At 37.5% G+C, this 27,800-nt stretch overlaps 1 protein-coding gene across 5 annotated transcripts in view; it reads right to left on the bottom strand.

Moving 5' to 3' along the window:
- LYRM4 (LYR motif containing 4) overlaps window positions 1–27,800 on the bottom strand; it is a 93,244-nt gene that overhangs the window by 54,348 nt on the left and 11,096 nt on the right. For all 5 annotated transcript variants that reach the window (XR_007888606.1, XR_007888608.1, XR_007888607.1 and 2 more), the window contains exon 2: window positions 15,933–16,053. Coding sequence is in view for 2 of the 5 variants with exons in the window: in XM_051610554.1 (XP_051466514.1) it covers window positions 15,933–16,053 (121 nt within the window). In the remaining 3 variants the exon portion in view is untranslated. The remainder of the gene's footprint in view (window positions 1–15,932; window positions 16,054–27,800) is intronic.

Genomic DNA, 27,800 nt, shown 5'->3' with positions numbered 1-27,800 from the left:
AGGAGTGACCTCCCTCCACATGCCTGCACGTTGGCTGGGAGAAACTACACAAGTTGAAGAAGTGATGTTTTTTATCACTGAAGTTCACCAAGACTGCTAGCACTGCGGTATACATCCTACCAGCACCATGTGATGCATGGCTAAGAGTAGACAAGAAGAGCAATTACAAAAAAAAAAAAAAGAAACAATGAGCAGTAAGAAAGTGGGTGAAATGTTATGACTGAAGATCATCATGTGTTGTTTTTTACATTACTGAAGCAGACTCAGCAGATGTGCAAGCAACACTATGCAATATCAAAACTGCCTGCATGCTGTGGTGTAGTCCTGATTGATTCTGCTTGCTGTGGTGTTGTAGGAGGGCAGAACACAGCTGCAGGCTGGAATTGCCTTTGTAAAACATCTTTTGTTGCTTCTCATTTCCAATTAGTTGCATGTGAGCAAGAGGATATATCGCAGTGTACATTTGTTATCATTTAGTTCCAAACCCTAATTACAATGTTTTAACATACCTCTTCATTTGATAAAAAGGACCAGCCGTGATGTACACAGCTCCAAACATGCCACCACAACAGAAACTTGACATTTTAAGACAGGAGGTCTGATTGGAAAAAGGAGGAAGTTGCATCAGAAACTCAAGTGTACAGCCACTGCAGCTCACACAGAGTTGACACTGAAGCTGCACTGAGTCTCTCACAGTCACACAGCATTATATGGAGAACCATGATCCAAGCACTCTGCATTTCCATTTATTTATTGTACTGATTTACTTCCAATACAGCAGTAACAGGTCTATCAGTAGCATGCTAAGCATAAATTTGCATTCATACAAGAAATGCCACATTAACAATGCTGTTCTGAACGTCATGTTACAAAGGAAGATGTGGCATTAATCTACAAGTGCAGGACCTCAAATACATATGCCCACTGTGAAGAGCTGCACTTTGTTACTTTTTTATGAGGCAGAGGACAGTGAGTATTCAGTCTCCCCCCACGTGCCTAGGAGAAACTTCTTTAGCTGAAAATCTATTCCATAACCCAAGAAGCACCATGAATTAAGTGTTGTGTGTTTAGGAATACCAACTTTTAAGAATTTAGAGGCTGAATCTTATGCATAAAGGTTAGATGAGAACTATTCTGCCGTAAGATAGGCTATGTTTTTATGCCTTTTGTTGAAGAGACTTGGGAAAGCATTACTATTAAAACAACTTAAAATAAGAGGCAAATGGCATTTAAAACAGCTTCACATTCTACTTAGGGTAGACTTGAGAACAAGGGGAGCAAGCATGTAGGAAGGAGAGTGCTTGAAGAAAGAACTAAAAGCACAGTAGCTGGCACTTCTCTGCAATAATATTATCAGCCTGCTGAGAGCAATTACAATAGCACAGACAGCACTTGCTTTATTGTGACCTTATTGAATTAAATCTAAGCAAAAAGCCTCTGAGATTCAGCAGGGAATTTATTAGAAAATTTTAATGCCAACTTAAATTTGATCCAAAGGCCTCAATATTAAAGGTCATATCCATTACTATACAGTGGGAAACCTTGGATCTCTCTGTTCCTATGTTCCATTCTTTCTCAGTTTTGTTTTCTTTTTGTAAGAGTAGGTCAGAGTCTCCTTCACCCAGCTTTGCAGCACAATATCAGAGGTACAAGACTGCTATTTACATTTTAAAAAGCCTTAGCCAGCAAGTCAAAGAACTCAAAACTTACTTTAAATGAAAAGTTAAAACCAAAAACCAAAATCAAGCAGTACTGATGGCTGTATTTTACCACCTTATGTGGATACACAAAACATGTAACCTCACCTTCACTGCATTATCTGCCACTACTTCCAGATGAACTGTCACTATGACAGGAGTCGGGTATGAACTGACTTGCACAGAACAGCAAACCATGTAGTGTTTATTAGAAGAAAAATTCTTTACTTTAGACCATTGCAAACCTTTGACATTTTGAGTACCAGGCTTCTTATTTTCTATGTCAGCAAGGACAACTGACAAGGGTTACTGGATACTTTCAAGTCCCATCCTTCCCCTGCCCAGAGCTTTCAGCTTTACAACAGGAGATGCACATGCTAAGCACCTATGAGAAGTATCAAGTGCACTGTGTAGCTCACAAATTACTCCGTGAAGGAAGTATTCTCCACAGACTTTCAGGATAGCTACATGAAATTACTCTTTTAGCTGAAGATTTAGGAAAGAAATAGAAACATGGACAGCCTGTACTTCACCAAAAGATGAAAAAGACCATGAGTTCTACTTTGACACTGTATCAATTTTTTTAAAATATATTTTTTTTTTCATAAAGAAACTGAGAGGGAAGAAGCTCTTGTTCTTGAATGCTTATGTAATTTTGGAGCTTACATTGTAGTGACTTCCAGAGTACCTTGAGTGCTTAAGCACCCGTATCAGTCAGCATAAATGTGCTAAGACAAATCTGGATCCTTGCTATCAATCTGCCTGGGTACCCTCTGAACAAAAGAGCCATCCTCTCTTCAGCCTATGGAAATACATAGTATGGGTATTCATTACACTCCCTGCTTTCTCAGTAGCCTCAGTACTCACTCAATGCAGGTATCTGAGGAAAGGAAAAAGGTTCAAAGACAAGTTTCCTGTAGCAGGCTCACTTAGGTTTTAAAATATATCCCACCTGATGACCTGGTAGCAGCAGTTTCAGTCCTCCTCAAAAGTACTGGAGAACCTGGGAATTGAACTAGTTTTACCTAGCATTCAGGCTATGCTGGAATTAAATGTATTTTTGGAGGACAGTGCATGAAAATAATCTTCTCTGAACTTTATTCACACAACATTGCACATTCTTCATGCTAACAGCCAAACTAAATTTATTTCCACATACATCTCAGGTATCTTAGCAGGTTTGAAATAAAAAGGAAAAACACAATTTTAATGTCACTGAAAGGTCACCACTTTTTAAACTAAAGACTTGTGGTCACACATTCATACACTAACCCAAACTTACCCTTCTAGACATGGATGCAAATGACCTCTAGCTCAGAACCTGCACAGTAATGTCTGGGCTGACATATCAGCCGCACCACAGGATTCCTGCTTTTGAAGCTAAACATAACACATTCACACACGCACCCTACTGCAAAGCCCTCTACATACAACATGAATGTACTTAACCTGTCATGCCAATTTTAAGTGGTGATGCCTGTCTTCTGAATTACTTTGCCCTCCACAAACAGCCTGATTACACATCCTTGTTTTAACACAATTTGATCTGGTAACCACCGTAATTTTGTTCGTTAGGCAGCTGTTTCTTTGCAGTCTTGTCTCATTCAAAAACAGGAGGGAGCGGCTCAACCTATTACTTTTAATATTTACAAGAAGTCAACAAAATGGCTGCTAAACTAAAACTGAGATATTTAGTATTTTGTCTTTTCATATAAAAGCTAGACTTCATGTCAGAGTACCCACATCAGTACACTGACAACAAAATCTCTGGGTATGATTTTTTTTTCCCCCCAGATATGGGCAACAAATGATTTATTCAGTTAGTAAGACAAGGACAGGAATTACAGGAATAGAAATTTCAGTTGTGACACCAGGTAGGATGGCATCAGGCTTCATACTAGTTTTTAGCTCACCTGTTTGTCAGCCATTTTTCTCTCGTACAAATTCGAACACTTGAAAAAACCAACTATCAAACTATTAACAATAGTTTTCAATTAACAGTATCTTATTTGAAATACAGAGAAACACAGTATTTTAGAGTACTAACCTAGAATACTACATGAGATGGGACGGAGAACAAGAAAGGCAAGAAGAATGGGAATGTGGACATTTCTGATCCTGAATTGCTCAAATGACAAGGAACTTTGCCACCTGCATGCTAGGACTGAAATCCTGGTTAACTTTTTACTCATCCTTTGAATAAAGAGGATTTGCTGTCATTAGGTATATTAAATGTTCTTCTCCTCCAGTTTCAACTGATTAAGGAAGTTAGTTATATTAATTTTTGAGTTTTTCCAACTACTTGTTTGTTGTTCTTTCACAAAATAGGCATTGTTTTTTCTAATCTAATTTTCAACTTAAGGAAATGGTGTATTTCTAACTATGTAAAATACTATTTAACTCTACAGCACTTCAGATAACAACTAATTTAGTCAACAGTTCCTTGTACAAGTAGCACTGTCAAATTAGGTGCTACACAGTAAGATATTAAAACAATTAAATTATATCAAATTTAAGTCTAAAAAAATAGAGTTTTATCTCAATTTATGTATGTTTATTTGAAAAACTGCAGTTCACCTTTAAGATCTCAATTAAAAAGACAAGTAAAATTGCAAAAAGTCACAAATAGCTGCTTCCCTACTTTCTCTTCATATCCTTATGTTAACACTGGCTCTCACTTAACTTGAAAATAACATCATCAACTATTGAGTCTTTCTTCACGGTTCATTAGGCAGCGTTTTTAATTCTTATATTGTCTTCAGTGTGGCCCATAAAGCATGGTAAGACTGTGGTCAGCATCCTGCCAGCTTTCTGTCTAAGCAGATTTTCTTCTCCAGTCTACTGCTACTTACATCTAAGAAGAAAAGTGAAGACAGCAAGATAGATGATAAAGGCATACCTACTAAGATAGACAGTAGGACTTGAAATACTATGCTTTAATTCCTGCTCTAAGCATACTTTGGGACCCTGGACAAATAATTTAGTTTCCTATGCACCAAAGACTTCAAATATATGCTTATATTTAAACAGACGTAGCCTCCTTCATTTCCTGCTCAATATCTTCACTATAGGCATGTGGTGAAATACACGGTTAAAGTCAAGGTGCCTTGATCTCCCAGAACTCAGTGCTACTTCTGTAAAGCAGCACCAGCACCAGTAATTCTGTCTGCCCTCTGCCTTGTTTGTACAGCTGAGTGAAGGGAAAAAAATTCTAGGGGGATGGCACAGCAAATGCATGTTTACTGCCACACTTACAAAATTATTACCAATAAAACTAGCACTTTGAAAATACTTACTTTCCTTTTTTTACCCAAAAGAGCACACCACACGTGGTAAAGCTATTTTACTGTGAATGGGTCAGCTCTTCAGTATTATTCTACAGGACAATTTTACATACCAATTTTTTCTCCTCCTCCCCTGTGAGCATACAGACAGATAATTTAACAGCAACTTACAATGTCAGACGGCTTAGGAGACTCTTAAAAATCTAATGTATGAAGTTAACCACTGGCATGATTTATTACTGAAGTTCCACTGTTATAACTTGACAATTAAGAAATACTGATAAATGTAAACACATTATTGATGTCAATTAAAAAGTACAAGATTGATTAACCTCCCAGAGGTTTACTGGAACAAGCAGTTAGAGAGTAATCACCCACAATAAGTATTCACTACTCACAAATGTGCATAGAAATTAGACTGTTGTGAGACAAAAAGTATTTTCAATTAAAATTAAGATCATTTGAACACAAACCCAAAGCATTGTGTCAACAACAAAATCAACAGAATTACAAACAAGATCTGTATTAATGTGAAAAGGCTAAGTGATTAGGTCACGTAATGCTCTCATTAACCGTACACTCAGATGAAAATATAGTTGAAAATTATCAAATCAACTGCTCAGTATATAAATTATGTGCATAGGAGAAAGACTATCAAAGTATTATTTGGCCTCTACATTGTAATATTCATGACTGCCCTGGTGAGGGACAAGACCTCGTTTACAAAATAAACATCAGATCTTTGCTTCAAAGTATGTATTTATGTACATCCTACAGGTGACCAAATTATAAAGGTGAACTCATAACTCTACTTAGCATTGGCTCACTTCCTGCAAAGCAAACAGGCAGTTCAGGCAGTCCATACCTCAGAGGGGGGAAGCATACACTGGACATACCCGAGAGAGAACAGCAATAGGAATCAGTCAATTTGTGTTTTAAATGTGACTGGAAGAGTTTGGGCTCCTTCTTTCTTCTTGTTTTCACCTGCTTTCTGAATTAATGTACTGGCATAATGCCTGTCACCAAGATGAAGGGCACTGCAGCTATAGTTTTTAATGACCAAAAAAAACCCCAGGCTCACCTCAGAAAGCACAGAGCTAAAGTCAGCAGCAATGCACCAGTACCAAGGAGACTGCGTAAACACTAATTAGAACTCTCTGTACTCTTGTCTAGAAAACAGTTTTCCCTGTTTAAACTTTCAAGGGCTGGATCAGACATGTTGATATTGGAGTCTAGCAACTTTCTTCCCTAAAGCTTGGCCTTCATCATAACTTCATGGATCAAACGCATTTCCCTCAAATAAATGCAGCTCATTTCAGAGGCACTAGACAGAATCCAAACTACCGCAAAAAAGATAAAATTGAAATCTAACATGTCAATGATACAGCTTCTTTGTTTCAGAGCTTTATGTGAGAGCCACATAAATGCTTATTGTCAAAATAAAACTCTCACTGTTAATTTACCTGGTTGCAAAATTCAGTCAAATGGTATTAATGACTGAAACCACACTTGGCGCTATGCTAAACCACTGAGGTAGTCAATGGACTCCCAGAAGGCTACAATACACACAGACACACTCAACACAGAGGACTATGAATCTTTTTTCTAAGTAACTGGTTTTTTTCAGATTTTTATTAAGTTAACATCGGTGGGGTTTATAAACAGGTTTCATTTTGACAAGCAATTATTTTAAAGTAAGAAAACAACTGGTACAATGGGAGAATTTTAGTGACTGAACCAGCGTCATAACTATGAAGATAAAATGGGGAAATAAAAAGCACTCATGATGTGAGATTCTTGGAGCAAAAAGGACAAATAGAGCTCTCTGCAGACTGGGTTTATGCTAAGGATGAAGATGAGAATAAATACTTTAGTTCTGACAAACTATCTGTGGAGAAAAACAAAAAGTGTCAGGGGAAGATTTTATGTACTGTATTTTCAATGTGCTGAAGGGAGAAGCATGGTCATCTGAAAGGCCAGAAAAGAAAGCATGTAGCTTAAAGAGGGGCCCTCCTCCCTTCTTTAGCTGCAAAGTGAAAAAGTGTAGTGGTTTGCAGAGAGTGGTGACTGAGCATGGGGGGGAGAAAATGTCACTATAAAACCCACATTGTACCTCAGCTACAGGACTAGGTGACTTGTCGGACTGTGAGGGCATCAACATCAGCATACTGAATTAAGCAGTTCAAGGGCAGCAGAACACAGTCCCGTGGACCTGATGGACCAACCAAAGGTGTCAAAGCTCCTCTTGAAGGGAAGTATGCCTGCTCAGTTGTGGTGCCATTGAACCTGACACTGCCTCCTTTCAATTAGCAGTACAAAACCAGGAAGGAAAGTCTTCTCAGCAAGGAAAGTGAAATAAAACAACAGATTAAAAAGCAGCTAACAAACTGTGGGAGATCAAAACAGAGATCACTTGTAATAACAGTACTGTTGCCTCTCAGTTTTTTCAGAAGTCCTCAAAACAGCAATCCCTTTTATTTCCTCAAGGCCTAGCTGTGCCTAAAACTGGTTTACCCCATAGTAACACCACTGAAAAGGGACAGTCAGGAGAGATCGATGTTTTGACATGAATGTAAGTCACAATACATAGGCAAAGCTTTTACAAGGTTCTGCATTTCATAAATAACACACCCAATAGCCATGCTTCTCTTTCTTCCTATTCAGTAAAAGAAGATATCCTCTGCAAATGTTCTGCTCTGCAGCAGACACCACACAGCAAAAAAGATAGAAAGTTGCTCAAAGGTTAATATACTATAACGCCAGAAACTCAATCTTCAAACTTTCCTTCAACTGGGACCACTTCAAACCAGAACTGCAGACATCAACTCAAGATCACAATCAGATTAGAAACATGGCAGAAGTCATGTGAGCTGTGATTAAAACTACCAGCATTTATCCCAGGGTAGATGGGGCTTTGAGCAACGTGGTCTAGTGGGAGATGTCCCTGCCCATGGCAGGGGTGGTGGGAACTAGATGATCTTTAAGGTCCTTTCCAACCCAGATTGTTCTATGATTTCCACCTTTCCTCTCTTGGTGATATTTTATATTTAGTCTAGGACACACATGCATTTGCTGCTACCCACCTAATTTAGAAGAGGCCCCTTGAAGTTTTGTTGCAACACCTTTATGAACTGTACTTGTCTACCCACTGGACATAAGCTTTTAAGATGCTGAATACAGGAAAGCAGAAAGCATGAAGGGACAGATGGTAGGCGAACACATCTCCCTGACAATGTGAGCTTTCCTTGCTTCTGCAGCTTTCTTCAGCACAGACTGGTTCAATTAGGGCTGATAACTGTTTCAAGAAGGTACTGACCAGCCAGGCTGGTGAAACTTTTTTCTGTGTGGAAGTTTACACCTAGCTTTTTTCTTGATTGGATGCGATGTACTGCCAAGCCACATTGCTCACTAGAATGTAAGTCCTTCTCCTGTCCTTCAGGCAGCTCTCCTCTGTGCTTGACAGATGCTCAGATCTCTGAATGCATTATGTACTACTTATGATTTATGATAAGGCCCCGGTCTCACTGGATAAGCCACTTAACACAGGTAACAAGAATAATGACAGCTCTTTATGACAGATAACTAAAGTGTTTTAAAAGCACCTGAATACATCACATGCTATATTTTACATTAAGGCTCCTAGACCAGAAAGACTACTTGTAGCCTAAAGGTTACTTTCAATGCAGGGTCTACTTTGATATTGAATATTGCAGGCACAACCTGCCACTTATAATTTAGTCAGCAGGGCAAACACCATCAAATCACTTGTGCAAATATGATCTTGCTCTCCATCAGGACAGTTAAATGAAAGCCTAAGGAATAACACCACCCTGGAGACTCACACAGGTGTAACCTGGAAAGCAATGCCACCTGTAGATGGGTAAGATGCCTGTTCTACTTTCTGAGCATTCAGATACTGGAAAATAAGCTGATTTGGCAGCTCTGGGCTTTTGACATCTGTTACAATACTGCATATCTCCAAAGCTGTTCCGCATGCCAAGATGAAAAAGCTATTTGAAAAGGCTGGCCGAAGGGATTTCACTGCTAACATGTCCTGTGAAGGGCCCAGTTCTGATTCACCTGGGTTCAACTTACCAAACCTTTTTCAAAATCACTTCTATTGCTTTTTTTCCTTTGTTCTTCCTCCCCTCCCCCTCCCCTGCCCCAAACCTTATGGATATTTACTGGATGTAAAATGAATTTGCTATCATACTGGAATACAAAACCAGTATAGCTCTGCATTTAGTGCCTCGTCATTTCAATTTTAATTTCAGGCTTTCTCTCATTTACTAAAAGATAAGTATCATCCATCCTATGCAATACCTTCCCCCACCTCTTTGCAAATAAAGAACACCAAAATGTAAGGTATGTTAAGGATTTCTGTTGTTTTTTTTAATTGCATCGCTCTTCGTAGGCTACTGTTACGAAGAAGAAATATGCAAGTGTATACTTATTATGTTTTCAAATCACACTCAAAGTAAGTGCGACTTGAACAGAGCAAATGTTCAAATTCAGTGTTTGGCTTTGCCACAAGCTTCCAACATACTTTTGGTAAATAACTGTAGGGAACCAATCAAGTGAGAACTCATGATCTGCTAAAGTAATTAAAAACGTGACTAGCAGCATTGCAACAGGTGAGGAGCAAGAGAAGTGCAATAGGCTTATGCCCACCATCTGCTAAATTGTAGGTGCTATTGCAAGTATTTAGAAGTGTATAGATGCTTAATTACCTTCAAAAACTCCTATTGTGCAGTGACTTGATAAAACTGTTTTAACTTTGTCCATTATCTGATCATGCCATTCACCTCCTGCTCTTCTTCTGTGAATGAGGCATTTGAAAACTGTTTCCTGCTTCTACACTTGCTTTAACAAACTAAATGGCTTAAGAGGTAGGACAAGGTTAGCTGTAGCCTGGTTGGAACACGTAGGTGCAGCTGTAATAAATAAAAATATATCACTCTAGTAAAAAAAATTTTAAAAAGACAAAAAAACCCCAAACCGAACACAACCAAAAAAACCCCAAATCAGCAAGCTTTCAAGGACACTCCTCTTAAATAAAAGCTGTAAGTCCATACATTTTTTTGCAGAAAAAGAATTATTTTCCATTGTGAAGCTGAAATTTTTTAAAAATAAAATATACAAGGAGCTCCTGAAGAGTGTTGGGGGTGCTGCACCCACTACTCAAAGTGCTTACAGAGCTTTCCCAACTCTCCTTCCCTCTTGGCTTCAAAACTGCTGCAAGCATAATAAAATGCATCATACGGTATTATGCAACTTTCCTACATATTAGTAAAAATTAGAAACTAATATGACCTGTAGCCTAAAACTAAAACTACCAATAATAATTTTCATAATGAACCTTCTTCCTGCTAAGGCATCCAGCCTACAGTGCTTTGGAGTATAAGCACAGGCATCTTCAGATCCACAGAACATTGCCTGAAGTTTGAGTTCCTTGAGACAGTCTATTCCAATTTCCTTCACAACTGTGTGAATTGGTACCAGTCCCTTGAATGCTCAAAAATATGCTCTCAATCCAGAAATACATACAACTTTTTATTTACTAATTTACCTGCTATTGCTACAAATCAATCACAAGATTACTAGAACTGAACAATGGTAAACAGTAGTAGTATTTGCTGATAAAGCCACAGAAGACAAGCAATAAAATCCAAAGCAGGTTCAGTGAACTAAGGTACTTCTACCTTTTGTTCTTGTTTGAGAAACTATAATTGAAATTGCTTGTCTTGCTAATATTTATTAAACATGCTTTGATATTTCTACTATTTTGATTCACAGATTTGGTCAGCTCCTCATCTATCCTCAGGCAGAGCTCCATGGACTCCAGCTGATCACTGATGTAGAGGGCAACACCCTCTCCTCTCCTCTCCTCTCCTCTCCTCTCCCCTCCCCTCCCCTCCTCCCTTGCCTGTCCTTCCTGAGGAATTTGTACACATCCATTCTCAGTGAATCAGTGAATATTGCAAGGATTAGAATACACTTTCAACATGTTGCAAACATGAAAAATGCTGCAAATACTAAATATTTATCACTATCAATGGAACCTTTTTAATAGAGTTCTCATACTTTGAAACCATGTTCTTTTCTTTTTTTTGACACATCTGAAGGGAACCATAAGAGATGTCAAGTTGGATGAAGATGTGTGATGTCAAAAACAGTACAATTGATACTGAAGCCTTCAGAGCTGCCAGGAAAGCAAAAATAATCCTTCCTAGCTAGACATAAAGATGGCTGGTGACTTCCAGCTACAAGCTAAAACTGAAAAGAAAGTACTGTGGAGAAATACATAACAATGACATGTCCTATAAATTAAAATGGGGATTTAATCAGAGCACACTGGCCTAATACAGCTTTTGAATTTCACTTGTCTGTTTTCAGTTCAAGACTTGAGAGACAGCATGCCACAAAAAAAACTAGTAAGTAATTCAAAACACTCAGTATTACCCTGTCTTCAAAGTGGCTTCTATAAATCTTGAATCTCAGCAACATTCGTAACATTTCTGCAGAAATTCTCCTACCCCTACAATATTCTGTGATGGAAACTCAAATGAAGTCATATTAGCATAGCTGGGGAATGGCTGTTACGATAATCCTCAAAGGACCTCACTAGCCTTAGAACTGTTAAAACCTTTCTCTTTCAGACTTAGTTGTGACAATATGGATCTTACAACCTCCTTCTTTACAGAGAAGACACCACAAATTTGGCTTTTTACACAGTAAACACAAACAAAACATCTTCACAAACAGTGTTGAGAAAGAACCATAGTTGTTCCTCCCTTTAGCCAGACTATTTTTAAATTGAAACCAATAACAAGCAGGGGAGGACTAGGCCAGAGATTAATGTTCCTCCATGCTCTTCAGCTTTATAAAGCTACTTGCATAACATTCAAGCAAATTGTACAGTGACTGACATGAACAAAATTACAGTAATCTGTCACTACTTCACATTTCCCACTAGGCTAATTCAAATAGATATTTATAAAGCTTACACTTCAATGGTCACTTTGATGACTAAACCATAAATTAGAATGTAAAGTGAATATAAATTTGATTTTAGAGTCACAATAAATTGTCAGCAGCGTGGGATATTGCTTAATTTCTATTGGCACACTATGAAAAAGTCAGCAATACCAAGATGCACTACGTCATAATAAACCCCAAACTTTTCCAAAAAAGAAGTATGCTAGATCTCATGTTTGCTTCAGTGCTTCTGCATTTAAAAATAAAAGCACTTTATATTATGCATGATTTATTTTAAATAGAAAGTCTTAATAATGTCAGATTACTTCATTACTTTGATCCTCAATTAAACAGGGACCAAGAATGAACTTTTTTCCACAGAGCACTATTAAATTTGACAGTAAGCAATGAGCTCACTTTTAAGACAGTGTTGTTATTTTTCCAATATTTATCTCCTGCATTATGGCTGAAAGTGAGATGATGCTGAAACATAATAGATATTCTGTAATGAACAACAGTTCTGTTTTTTCAGAAACTTTTTTTTTTTGAGCAGAGGCAGGTAATGCCTCAGAAAAAAAACAGAACTCCTTACTACCCAAACATCAAGAAGTCTTGCAAGTACCTACATCTCAAAAATTATCTTGATAAACTGATTTTTTTTTTATCAGAGTATTTTTTGTTAAAAAGTTGCACTGTTACTGTCTGTTACTCCTACATAGAAGAAAAACACACACACCCTTCAAAACTGAATTCAGCATGATTATAACTTGTCTGGATAATTTCTAGAAGAGTGACATATAAGAAATACTTCAACATAAGTTTCACTGTTTTAGCAGTGTTAAAAATGGGAAGTTGTGTCACATTCTCTTTACTGTTCCTTACTTTTCAAGTACACTTTTCCTTAAATTCTTACAAGGAACGATACCAATATGAGATCCAATTTAAAACTATTTTAGCTTCAAACAGATTGGTTTCACATGTGGAAGAAACCCCTTAAATAGCTATGACTTGAAAACAAATAAACAAGCAAAAGCCTGCAGGTTTAGCAATAACTGCAACCATTCTGCAATGCTCTGATACATCCCAGTGACAAAGTGAATCTCCAACTAACAAGCACGTAATAGAAAGATAGATACTTAATGTCGATTACTTGACAGCAGTTTGATTACAAATATATTTAAGACATTTGTACTAAACACTAGTTTTCTATGTTTGCAAAAATAAAACATACATGGAGAGATTTTCACATTCCGAAAATTCAAGTGGTGTTATTCCACAGAAGTAGAACACTACATGCTCTTTTTCCTTCTGAATATCTTCCCAGCTAAGAAGTTCACACCTACATATAAAACATTTTAAAGTGAGTGTTATGTATTACATGGTAGAGTGAAATGTGGCTCTCAATGGCTTATCTCAATCTTGAGTTAAGAAAGATTTCTATAAAATTTCATTGTCATTACTACCAAGTAGAAAAATGGGGAAAAAAGCAGCAGATTACAATGGTTCTGCTGGTGTAATGAAGAAGTCAGAATCCATGCTAGGAGGAAATAACAAATCTTGCCTAACCTTTTACTGCTGTCATGCTCTTGAATGAAGAATAAAATGGACAACACTTCTATCTATGCAAAATGCAGGCTGGTATATGAAATAGTTTCCTATTGTTCATGCACAGGCTTGTTAGAGATACTTGTGTATGTACAGGCACATGTTTATGTCTGATCAAAATGTTCACTAGCAACCAGCAAACAAAAGATGTCCTTAATCCCAACTACTCCTTTATAAAGAACACTGAGTGGGTGTACCAGTCAGGGATCAACCAAGCCTGCCTGCCCTTCCTGATCTTTCCAAGGCAGCTGAAACAGTTATCTGATGCTGAGGGACAATCTTTAGGCTAAAAGAAAACTTCCTAAGAGGTGCAAGAAAAGACCCACACCTTTGAAGGAAAAGAGTCTGCCCGCTCAAGAGTCTGTTTTAGAGAAACAATATATTATTTCAGGGTCTACAACAAAAAGGTAATCCAGGTGTTCACAGGACTCAGACAGGAGAGATTTTGTTTTAAAATCTGTTTCGGACCTCCTATGGCTCAGATGAGTCAGCAGAACCACATTTTGTCAAAAGAAAAGCTGGAAAGCTTTTATTTTAGCAAGACTTACCTACCATCTGATTTGGAACAGCCTATTATTTAGGCTCACAGAACCAGCAAGAGCCAAACTACCTACATCAATTCAGGGTTCCCCAAACATTAAGATACTACAAATCAGGGTCCTCATTTCAGCATCGCAGACAAATCTGTGAAGCAGGATTACTATTTCACACCTATCTCAAGTGCTTTGATACACTGAAATTGAACTCTCTTCAGAAGAAGAAAGCACCTGCTATTATAAAAGAGCTGTACCAAGTAGATCCTAGTTAAGCTAGTTTAAAACAAAAATAAATTTAGTACACTTCAGTCATCCATTTCCTGACAAAACAGTTACTGTGGTAGACTCACTAATATTCTGCTGATCTATTAGAGATATGTTTAGATTCTTACAACCTTCACAGAACATTTTCTGAAACACTGGCAGGAATTTTTCTTATAGCCATAAACTAGAAGAGATTGCTGTAACATTTTACTATGTGAGATCTCACATTCACAAACTGTTACATCAAAGAAGATGCAGATTTCTGTAAGTGGTAGAATTTGATCTGGTGCGTTTTTATCTTTTGGCAACTCCTCCATTGTCTTCTCCAGGCTCTAATACCTCCCTGGAAATCAATATTGGATATCAAGGCTCTCAAAGACAAAAAATCAAAAGAGAGAAAAAAAATATATGAAAATTCTACTAATTACTTACACGTAAGAGAAAAAACACCCCAACATTTAAATATAGTTGCAATTAATCAATCCAATCTTAATTGTTTCTTCAATAAATACTTTTAAAATACAAAAAAAAAACCCAACAAAGATACGTTACCACAAAACAACACCTGTTTCTGGGAGCAGAGATTCCAAAGAAATAATTTAGCTTGCACCAAAAAATTCATACTTAATGACCAAACCAAAGGGCTCAGCTTTCTACTGAAATAAGAATCCAGCTAACTGACCTGCTGGTTGTTAAAAGATTCATGTTATCACAGACCATGGAAGAACAGGTGCACAGATGCATTTGATATTTAATAAAAGGACTACTGAGCTTTGATCAGTGTCACTAAGTGCAGATTTTGCATGGAGGGACAGCCTAAGCAATGCAAGTTCCCTTGGAGAATTAAGGCATAGAAGCTTGTTTTCTTCAAATTTACAGTGGTCAGTGTAGATAGACAGTAGGTATGTATGAGAAGTAATGAAGTACCTAAAGTACAACAAAGTGCAATTCATATCTAAGTAATATGGCACCAAGTGGAAGGAACAGAGATGCTACAAATGCTGCTCAGAGAAGGCTAGAGAAAAATATTGCTAGTGGTTCAACTTTTTGCAAAGAAAAATCTACCATCCTGCTTGGACACAGTCAACATTTACTTCATTCACTTTAGGATTTTCTTGTTCTGCTACTGTTCTAACACTGTATCTGGAGATGCAGAAAAACAAACACAGAAAGCAAGACCATTTGGAGTGACTGTGACAGCCACTCTTCTAAACCTATGATGTAAGAAGAAAAGCACAAGGAAAGGAACCCAACATACATGAACTAGAAGAAAGACATTCAAAGGAAAATTAGGGCAGAACAGATAAGCAGAGTGAAGAGACAGTAAAACAAACACCAGGAAAGATAATGGAAGGCGTGTTCTGCTCAGAAACAAACAGCCCCAAATTCCCCATTGCAGCTATCACGGATAAACAAATGGTTACCACCCTCTCAAACTGAGACATACAAAAACTACTGTTCATCCAGAGATGTTTTGAACAAGGATTTGTTTTTCCCACCTCTAATGGTACAAGAGAGTTTACCAAGGAATGTACAACTCTTAGATAAAATGAGAGAAATAAACGTACCTGCCGATGAATAACCTCAAGGTTTGCTTTGGCTTTATTCACTAGTTCTTCTATTTTTTCAGAATCCTTTATATTCTTGTTTTCTCTGAAGGCATCTCTTATCCTCCTGATGGCATACATTCTAAACATAAACATTAAAAAGACATGTATTCATACATGTGCCAGTTCATGGCATTTCAACATGCAGGTTTTTTTACAAATATACACAGACATATACAGTTTGCCCAGTTTTATACATAAATCTTTTTATTCAGGGTCTTGCCTTGCCTAATTTGAAACAGTGACCAGAATCTTGAATTAAAAAAGTGTTTTTACTGGCTGTTATTGTAGAAAAATGTTGTGTTTCACACGAGTCCAGTTGTTATTGTTGTAAACATACTGTTGGATGCCTGGCCTGTATATTGTAAAGCTCAAGAATATAAAAAAAAGGCTAAGAACCTAAAAAACATGCACCAAATGCTTTTTGAATCAGTGTGACTATTCTTATTCAGCAGACTCTTAAAGGTCACTGGTCTCAATGCTAATCACAAAATACATGATATGTTATTCCTAGTTCTGCCTTTGTAATCTGGCAGTCAAAGAAAGACTGACGGACCAACCATACCAAAAAGGGCTCCTTCCCCATCACTCCCTTTTTCTCTGACAAAGTGTATTTCACCTCTCAGTCCAACACACCACCTCATCCATTTCCTCACTAAGAAGCAATAACAGGACACGATCTCTGCAAGCAGTAAAAGGTTATATCTTCTCTGCTTTCAGAAAGGAAAGTTCAAAGCTGCAGTCATCTCTTCTTTTAAAATCAATAAAGAACCTTTATGCAGTCTGCATTGTACTGTTCAATAAAAACCAGGGCCAATTTCAATATTAAAATAAAATTTTCAGACTGAGCATAGCTACTTTCATTACATCCATGCTAAGGGAGGGGAAGGAGAAATGGTAGTGAACTGATCCTGCTCGGCTATCTTGATAATATCCCACTTCCTTACCACCACATCACATCAGTATCAATTTTACTAAAGAAACTAAAACCCTACATGCAGTGCTAGAAGGAAGAAAAAGGGCTGCTGCAAACACCACAAATGGTGTAATATTTCAACAATTGTTTTCAATCTTGTATAAAAGTGAAACATGAGACACAAAATTGTCTGAAACATGATCATAAACAATTCCAAAGACAATGTTGAAAAGTAAAATATTGGGGGAGGGGATGGAGGAGAGGAAGAAGAGGAAAGATGAATAGCCAGCAGCAGCCTGTAACGTTAGATGGTGCTATCCAGCTCCTCATGCAGCCTCCACCAACCAAGCAGCATATTTCCTCTTTGAAATAAGTAATAAATTTACAAATAATACATTTCAATCACTGGAATCAGGATGGTTATGGAGTGCCACCCTGCTGCCACGCACCAGCAGATGGTGCATGCTTTTAATTAGGGCCTGTTCACCTATAATGTGACACTGGGGTGCATGAGTAAGCAAGTGTGTGTTTGTATGTGTGAAGTTAATAGAATGTATTAAATATGGAAGCTCATTCTCATCTGCAGCTGCTGTCCTAGCAAGATTTGAAAGGGAAGCAGCTTATTTCTTTCAGAAAAGAAACAACCCCAAATCACTACAATGTAGTATAATTTTGTTGCTTCACTATGGACAGATTTCAAATCCCTTCATATATATATGCAGGGTTAAACTATGAAGAAACATGCAATAATTTCTGCAAGAAAGGCAGGGCTTCCAAACGATACAAAGACCATATATATATATTTAGCTTAAAAGAAAACAACAACCAGCAACTATCCATTAGTGGGTACAAGTCTTTCAAAACACAATACAAATTAGTAAATGCTATCTATATAAAAAACACATGAGACTAAAACAAGTTCCTGTTCAGTATAACACCTACAGACTGTTTTTTTTTGTTTGCTTTGTACATATGGTGCATTAATTGTTTCATTTTCTCCCTCTTCCTCTCATTACACCCAACAGTTGTTTAGAAAGGAGACATTAGACTATTTTTTGCCTACAGTCAGAAAGTTGCATTGCTTTTTCCTTTTACAATTTCTTTATACCTTTATGAATGTTAACACCCAAATGAAGTTATTTTACATAGGCTTTAGCACAATCCTAATTCTACAGCTAAATCAATGTATCTCCAGCATTCTCTAAACACACTTCAGAGACTAGCTGTAAATCCTGGTGCTCTCCTAAGGTTACACTGAAATTCAATATATCACTTCAAATAAGAACAAGCTGAACTCAAAGCTCAAACCCAATACTGTAATGACTGTAAAACATCCTTTCTTCCTCATTGAGAGGTGCCAGGGGAATATTTCACCAACACTCAAATTCTTTGAAAATTATGTAAAAAACGTTAAATCAAGAAAATCTGATGGTTTTGTTTTGTTGTTTTGTTTAAAAAACAACAACAACAATAAACCACCCAGCTTTTTATATAAAACAACAGTTGTGAGCAGTGTAAAATCCAAACCTCAACACACTCCACATTCAAAAGTTTCTGAACTGCATTAAAAGCTAGTACTAACATTAGGGCTGTGGTACTCTTCATATGCTACGAAAAGAACCTTTTCATTCAGACACAGATTTGTTGGTTTTGTTTTTTAAAAGCACCACTCCAAAGATCATCTGGTTGTTGACAGGCGTGAGTAGTCAGCTGAAAAACTACTCTAATGGTGCGTACTTTCAGTTCAATAAGTGTAAAAACTAAAGCCAATCATGTACCATTTGAAATCGCAGCTCGAAATAGCAGAGAATACAAGGGTATCTCATAGAATTTTACATTAATCTAAGAGAGGCACTTATCTGAAGACAGTGACAGATAAAAAGCATAACAGCAAGTAACATGGTTGCTGTACCTTATGGATGTTTATTTACCCAAGCTGGCACAAAGAAACTGAGGCTACACAACATTACAGTAAGGTTGAGTCCATCTAAGTGAAGGGGAACTGCTGCAGTTTTACCACCCTGCCTAAGCCACAAACCCTTCCTCTGCCTCCTTCAGACCAGCACAGCCAGTCTAATATTCAGCCCTGAGGTGAGCCAGTCCAACATACTAAACTGAGAGAAGGCCAGACTAAATGAGTGAACTTTTTTATTGTTGCTTTGTTTTTTTTCCCCTCTAGATTAGCGAGCTCCATCGGCTCTGCATGGGACTGGATGAGCATGATGGCCATGGAGGAGGAGGGAACACAGCAGTACTGATTTACTTGGATACAGTTTGCGATAGATCTCACCCAGAAGGGCTGAGAAAGTCACATAAACCAAGGGGACTCTCTTCATTGAGAAGATAACAAGCAAGCTCTCCAGATAAATGGGAAAGCAATTCTGCATACAGTACACTCAGCTCCTGTAGACCTTTGAGAAAGGTCCCATAAATAGCAACAGTATTCATTAAGAAACATCACTGCAAATGAAAACTCAAACTGCATTTCGCAATCTACTATTTTTCTTCCCGTTCTTTGGAAACAAATACTGAAAAACAGCTGCAAGATGCAACCAGGCATTTTCTTCTCTTTTTTTCATCCAAGCACACTGAAATTTTAAAAGAGAACACCTTGGATTTTATATTTTGCGAAGACCATTTAATGAGTTAGCGGCAGGATTTTACAGTTGAATATATTAGCTCAGTTCTCTCTTACATATGTACACTCAAAACGCTTTTTGTGATCCTTACTTACATGCATATGTCACACAATTAACTCCCAATTAAATAAAAAGTATGTACTCAATGGGTAATAGACTCAATGTGATGGCTTCAGACCAAAGCCACCACTGGTGAATGGCTATGCAAAGTAACAGATGCACATCAGTAGAAAATAGAAAGGGGGCTGTGGGCTCATGTGAGAACAACACCAGGACCGAAACATTACCACAGGATCACAGGGAATGGACACTACCTGTTAATGTTAAGAGACAACAATGCCCCTAAATAATAGTGAAAAACAGAGTTATAAATAGAAAACAGGCTTTCCCCTAATACTCAGTCATTCAGCTCCACCTTCAAATAGTCTTTCTCCTTCCCTGAAGCACAGTTGAAAACCTCACGTGTGTCTTCATAAAAATGAAGCTTACAAGAGGTGAAGTCTGAAACAATGGCTATTAAGGAAAAATGAAATTGCAACGAAGTACTTTGGAAAATAATAGCCGCTCAGGGATTTTGATTTTTTACTTCAAAATGTTTTACTTACGTCATGCTCAAACAGAACAGAAAAAAAAAAAAAAAATCAATTTCCTTTTCAAGCCTTCACTCTTCTTTGTACTCTGCTAAACCAGAGAGTAAGAAAAGAAGCTGAAACACCACACAGACATAATTGCTTTTAACCACTCAGCACCATCCCTTCAAAATAAACCTGTTTGTCCCAACACCACTTTGCATTTACCAGTAATTTAACATGCTAAAGGTATAAATCATCTTTCTAAGGCAGCTTTACAAACACACTGACATGTCTTTGTGATTGTGACCAAATATAATGTATTACTGGATCATACCACATTTATATGCATCATACTGCTAAATCTAACAGCTATTACGAATTGTCACTGAGCACATGCACAAAGACAGAAGAGGACTATGGTACACAACATATGCACGCAAAATAGATTACAAGGGAAGAAGCCAGCAGGACAGCATAGTCAAAACTTTCAAAGAAGGTATAAAGTAAAATACATTTTTCCTTATTAGCTTCAGTTGTATTTAATAAATTAAGGCAAGTAATCAGTAGACAGCCACTAGGAAGCCTGAAATTACGTATATGATGCTTTTCTTAAAGGACACAATGTGCAAAGGAGAGATATTGATTTACAATACAGTAATATTATTCCAAGTGAGGGATCCCTTTTATATAAGCTGTTTCCTCTCACTAACTATTTTCTTACCACTTCTCCCTTCCAATTAACATCTATTAACTTAAGGTAGGAGCAGCATGATTTTTCAGAATTTTCCATTATTACTAGCAAAATATGCACCAGATGAGATTTGAATTTTCTGATTTACTTATGATTTAAAAATGGGAATGTTTTTCATAACAAAAAATATTCAGAAAAATCATTTTAGCTCACCTTAAACTTTTAATAGCATTAGTGCGGATGTATCCTTAAACAGAATTACTTCAGAGGGAATGATCACTTACATATATATTTGTAGATATATGTACCATATATATGTTCCATACATACGTATTTACATTCTTTTTTCCACAATAAAGGTCTCATTAAAAGACATCAATAAAGGAGAGACAAAAGCTGCATGTAATTACAATTTAATACTAAAAAAAGAAATGTGACAACAGATGTGTGTTTGAGACTAAGTACTTCACAGGGAAGTAGTTGTGACTTATCTAATGACCAACAGAAGGGTGTGGATGGGTTGTTTTATCAGCAAGGTGTTCCTCAAACTCCATCACTAGACACTTTTTCAGCACTGCCACCTCAAGTTATAGCACAACAATGACAACTGCCTTTTTCCACATAGCAAAGCCTATTCCTGGAACCAGGCTTTGCTTGAGAGAGCAGGGGGGTGGCTGGAAGCTAGAAAGGAAGGAGGGAAAAGCAAAGAAACAGAAAAATTAAGACTGCCACCCAATATTTTCTTGACTGTTCTAACCAGAGTTCTGAGACAGTCTTCACAAAAAGCCTACAGAATGAAACTTAACAGCCACTACTTGGTTTCCCTGCTAATATATGAGTTCCAGTGACATTGCCAAGAAACATGTCTGGAAGAGAACAGCACTAGCGATACACTGGAAAGAAGCTCAGGAGGTCTCTAGTCCCACCTCCTCCTGGAAGGAGGGTGGGTGATGGGATGAGACCAGGCTACTCATGGCTTTCTCCAATCAGGTCTTGAAAACCTGGATGGTGACTTGACTACTTCTCTGGGAAACATGCTCAATTGCTTGGCTGTCCTTGTGGTGAAAAAGATTTTCCTTGGAGTCAGTAAAAAAAAAATTATTTTCCTTCACTTTACATCTGCTGTCTCTTGTTCTCCTGCCAGGCACCTCTGGATACTTTGAGGTACTGACTGCTACTATGTTCCCTCAATGTTGTTTCTTTTCCAGGCTGGACAAGCCCAGTTCCTCAGCCCTTTATCATAGGGCAACTGCTTCAGTCCCCAACCACCTTGATGGTTTCTGCTGAGCTTGCTTCAGGTTGTGTCTTTCCTGTATGGGGGGTGAGGGCAAGACTGCATACAGTACTCCAGATGCAGTCTAACAAGCACTGAGTAGAGGGGGATAATGACTCCCCTCAATCTGCTGGCTGAGCAACTATTAATCCATCTCAGGATACTCTTGGCTTTCCTTGCTGTCAGGGCACACATCTGTCTGTCCACTGCAATCCCTAGCCCCTTCCTTTTTATCAGAGCTGCTTCCTGGCCAGTTGGTCTGCAGCTTGTTCTGTGGCTGGGGCATCTCCTTCCCAGGTGTAGGACATTGCACTTGTCCTTACTGAATTTCATAAGGTTGCTGTTGGTCTTTTCCTTCAGGCTTCTGAGGTCCCTCTGGATGGCAGCCCCACCTTTGAGCAAATTGGCTACCCAATTTGGCATCATCTACAAACTTAATAAGCAAACACTTGTTGCTTCCTCTGGATCATTTATAATGATGTGAAATAGAATGAGTTCCAGGATCAGCCCCTGAAGACTCATTAACTACCATCCTCTAAGCCCCAGCATCCAACCACTCTTTAAGGCTCACGGTTGTCCACCCATGCAGACAGCAACACCCTAAATTGGACACAAGAATGTCATGAGAGTCAATGTTGAAAGCCTCCCTAAAGTAAAAGACACCCACTGCTTGCCCAATGTTCACAAATCCAATCATATCGTTCAGGCATGATTTACCCTCAGTCCCCAAACACAGTTTTCCTCACGGTCCTCAAACAAAATCAATGCTATTCATAGTTAACCAGGATTATTTTTATGGTTCTTTGTAGCAACAAAAATGTTTGTTTCACCTCTAAAAATAAAAGAAGTTATTGGTTTAATCCTAAGTGTAAAGAATCTCTGCAAAAAGGAGTGCTTTTCATGTCAGGGTTAAAAGAAAAAAAGATGTACAAATGGAAGTGTTCTTTTAATCTTAATCTGAGTTGCAATTGCAGTGTAATACTGCAGAAGAGGTTAAAAAAGAGCATTATCAGAGAAGGACCCAATCAAACAAGTTGTTCAGTTAACGACACACCAGGCAAGGACATGCCACAGCAACTAGAACCAGAGTTTGCCACAGACAAAAAGTGTCCTGATGGTCTGAAACGACAAATAGCTTAGTTCTCTGCTAAGCTTGCACTGCAAAGACCCTGCCAACTGCTCACCAACTGCTGAGTAGCTCAGCAGCCCAGTTACCCAGAGGGAAATGCCTTGAAACCACAAGTTCAAATCCTGACAAGGCTGGTTTCTCTCTTCTTCCTTTTGAGGAAGATATAAACCATTCCATTTGCTGTGCTGCTATTCCCGAGCAGTTCTTCAAAAAGGCCTGGCCTGCTGCAAACTGCCAATACAAATGCCATTATACTTTTCAGGAAAAAATTGTTTTAGCCCAACCCTGTGCCCAAAATTTCTGTCTTCAGCATGTAAAGATGTAGTTTAGCTTGTCACTTGGGTACCGTGAAGAGGTCTAACCTCATTGCACCTCTCGGTGACTGTAGCTGTTAATTTAGAAATCCACCGGTGCTAAGTAGCCTCGCTGGATGCAAGTATTTCCCACTCTTCAGTGGAAAATTAATTCTCTTTGATTAAGCAATAGCACTTAGCTTTTTTAAGTTAAGCAACAAGGCATAACACCTTGAGATATTTTAACTTCTTGGAGTGTAGTGTGGTTGGTCTGGATGATGATGAAATTTTGATAGGACATTTCTGAAGCACAGCATTATTTCTGAAACTAATATTAAGATTTAGTATATACCTAGTGACAGTGCCCATATTATACTTCTAATATAGAAATGATAAAAATGCCAATTCCTTAGAAAAGGGATTGAGTATCAGAAGTATGTTGACAGCATACAGTTTTAAAATAATAACTGAGGTATTTTGACTTCCAAAAGATTAAGAAACAGCTCTCTGAAGGTTAGATGAGGTTAAGCTTTGTTGGTAATTTTTACAGACTAGTAATTTTGAGCGTACAGAACAGGCTTCAAACAAAGTTTTACTTTGCGAAAGTGATCCTCAGATTTTAGCAATAAAGATTACTTATTCTGGCTCTTGATTTTTGCTCAAGTAAAACTGTGCTTTCTGAGGAAGAAGAATTTAAGCATCAAAGGTCCAAAATTAATCTAGTAAAATATACATTGCAATTAGATAGGATCCAGCCATCTCATCAAAGACAACAATAAACCGTAAGTACAATTTATTAAGAAATATGTATGAAGTAAGGGACCACCTGTTCTATCTGCTTATAGACAACACTCTGGAAATTACAGGATTTGGAATATTGGCATTATTCTCCAAATCTTATCCTCTCATCCACTTCTAGAAGAGCTTTACAGCTTATCCAAAGATCTTTGCTTCTTATAACTCAGTCAGTAGTGACAAACATCCCTCACTGGACCTCCCATCACCATATGGCTCAATGACCTTCCCTCATTTAAAGCAAAGCACTGCATGTTTAGTTTAGCAAATTTACAACATCGGTTTTGACAACAATGATGGATATTTGAAATTACAATGCAATACTTAACAGCATAGAAAAATCTAATATACGCAAAGCTTATTAGTCAAACCTAAAGCCTAAAAAATTATTTTGGAATGCATAACAAAATCACTGTCCTGCTTTGTGCTTACAATGGAGTACTGAGTATTATTTTTAGAAATTTGGGATAGTAAATATAGTGCCTTTGGACAATATATGAAATGTTCCAGGAAGTTCAGATATAGACAACTGTGATTAAGTTACCAGAAACTCAGAAAAAAAACAAATGCACATTGTTTTATACACTATGAATGCTACCTAAGGCACAGAAAGTCAAGTGAACTACATTTTTCCTTCTGTATTTTTTCTATTTAATTAGTTACAGAACATGGAAGTCTGCACAAGCTTTACAGATGATAACACTAGCACTAAAGAAATGGGGGCTGAAAACCCCTGCCTCAGCCAAGAGTGGAACAGTTACCCAGAAATGCAGTGGGTACAAATTGGGCACCACTTCATGCCCACGGGAAATCGGATGCACCTTTTTACGTGATAAAAGTGCAGAAGAAACCATGTGTGAACAGAAGTGAGGTTTGAAGAGAAAAGAATATTCTGCTTGGCAAAGCTGAGCGACTGGTTCACTCACAGGCTATGTAAGAGGGGAAGATTTGAGCTTCTGAGGCAGGCATAGCTGATTTTCATCCACATGAATTAAGTAGCACCTCTATGCACGAGGCAAAAAGTGCCAGAACTATCTACTATGGCTTTCCACACTGTACGGCTTTCCACTCCTTTTTACCTCTCAGGAGCTACCAGCACAAACAAGCATTGTTTCAGTATTTGCAGGCTAGTTACGGAAAAACATGGCCACAACTTTATGATCTTTGTAGCATAATGATGATCAGCTAAGACATACCTCTGCTAGCTTCAGTAAAATAAACTCAGCTTCTCAGTACCTGTATATCTTATGTATCTTTTTGGAGAGCAGAAGTAACATTAAGCAAAGCAATACTAAGTCCTAAGTGAAGCAATACACTTGATGTGTGGAGCTACTTCACATAAAATAAATAAAAAGGTTGCATCTGTTTTCCTATTATTTTTTCCTGCAGTTACTCTATAAAACAATGTACAATGAATGAACTACCTGCCAATTATGAAGCGAAGAGCATCTACCAGCCAAAATGTTTCTTTTGGGCTGCATATGGTCTCCACCTCTAAAACTGGGGTGCACACACTCTTATTCTCCCAACTGCATACAATGCAATACTTCAATCTGACCAGACCATATATAATTTCATATTAGACAGAAAATTAAAATAGAAACTTAAGCTATGCCAGTCCAGTGAACAGAAGTAACTCAATAAACCTGCCAACAGATCATCTGTGCAGTGAAGCAGTATAATCTACCCACTGTAACAGACAGGGAGATCAGAAATATTCAAGATGACAGAGAGATCAGTTTTCTTCCTCCAAGAAGAGAAACATTGACAAAGTACTGTTCTGCAATCTAGTCAAGGCTAAGTACGTGAAGTTCAGATGTTAAGATTTAAAGGTGAAGATAAAGCTAAGGGAAAGTTCAGTAATTTAAAAAGTTTTCCAGTCAACTTCTTAACACTCACAGCCTTAAAATATGAAGGGAAAAAAAAATATTACTTTATTCTATTTCTTGAATAGATATCTATATATATAATCTCTTGAACAAGACTAAGCTCAGACTAGTGCATTTATGTATCACAAAAGGTTCTGCATTTCAAGCAAAAAATGTGTTACAAAAAAGCCCAGATAGTACTTAATAGCTAACTAAAAAACCACAGGAAAGTAGTCACTCACATGAGTGATGGTACCACTTTTTATCCTTTATCTGCAAGTAGGAAAAAAAACCTTACAGCAAACACCAAATTCTTTCCCTTCCATAAGGACATGGCTACAAGAAGTTCCTCTCCAATAAAAGTTACTCTAAATGTGGAATTAACATCTGACTTAAAACTCAGTAACTCAGACAAGCACTGGCATGAGATATAAGGAGAGGAAAAGAGGTATGAAGAGTGGTCTATTTATCATAACAACGTTTCCAGCATAACATTTTATGACCAGGGTGGATTACCTTCCCTTTGACACACATGACCTTCATTCCCTAAGTTAGAAGAAAAAGGAACAAATTACCCACAAAAGCTGCAGAAGCACCAGGTCCTTAGCTAATGGCAACAATAACTTGCACTAGTAGAGAAACTCTCCTTCAAGGATCCCAACATATTGTTCAGAAACAAAACCCCACAATCAAGCCTCAGAATCCATATAGCTTTGTAAGTACTGCTACTAGTTCACAGAATGAGGAGTTCTATGTAAGTATAGTAAACTTATTTGCCCAACACTGCATCGCTGTAGCTGATACAACCATGCTCATTCTATGTTCCCACTGCTTTTGGAGATGACTGTGAATGTGTGACCACCAGTTTGACAAATATTCATCTTCACATTCAAAATCTGCAAATAATAGGCAGCAATTTTTGGTACAAATTATAAACTGAAAATAAGAAATTAAGAAAATTTTAAAAATGTGCTCAATAGCTCTGGAAATCAGGAAAGCTATTTAGAAGTCTACACAAAATACGTATCTTATTATTGTTTTGTTTACAGGACAACACTTCAACATTTATTTCCATATAGTAAATCAGTCAAGTCAGGAAAAATACATTATGAGACAACTAGTTTATTTGGACAGTGATAAAATTACTTAATAAATGTCCCTCCATTTAAAACTAATTTAATTAAAACTAATTATTTGCTAATTTATTGGACTAGAAAAATGTTATGATATTTCAGATGAGCCAAAGATGTTTTCTCTAACTTAGAAGCAGGTTAGTTTCAAGGCAACATAATATCCTTCGATTTGAAATCCACAACATAATTCACGCTATAAACTTCTAGGACATACCGCAGCTTGTACTATGTCTTAAGCACCTCATTTGAACTGTATTGACTTTAAAACATTTTCCTGAGAAGGAAACAGTCTGATGTTATTTATTTAAATAAAAACATTGATTACAAAGGCAGGTGCATTTTGATGAATGAATTAACTATTGTTTCACAAATAATTCAATCCAAAACCTGATAAAATGTGATGGTTTATACCTAGTTCCTTCTCCTGTCAGATTCCCTATTCTTAACTGTGATAATGCAAATAAATTATGGCTTCTGAAACCACCCCTCCACCCCAGTATAATTAACTCTTTCACTGCTC

The sequence above is a fragment of the Apus apus genome, chromosome 2 (assembly GCF_020740795.1).
Source record: "Apus apus isolate bApuApu2 chromosome 2, bApuApu2.pri.cur, whole genome shotgun sequence".
In the NCBI taxonomy this organism is placed as follows: domain Eukaryota; kingdom Metazoa; phylum Chordata; class Aves; order Apodiformes; family Apodidae; genus Apus; species Apus apus.
The sequence above is the reverse complement of the archived record's forward strand: the minus strand, read 5'-3'. Positions and strand labels throughout refer to the sequence as shown.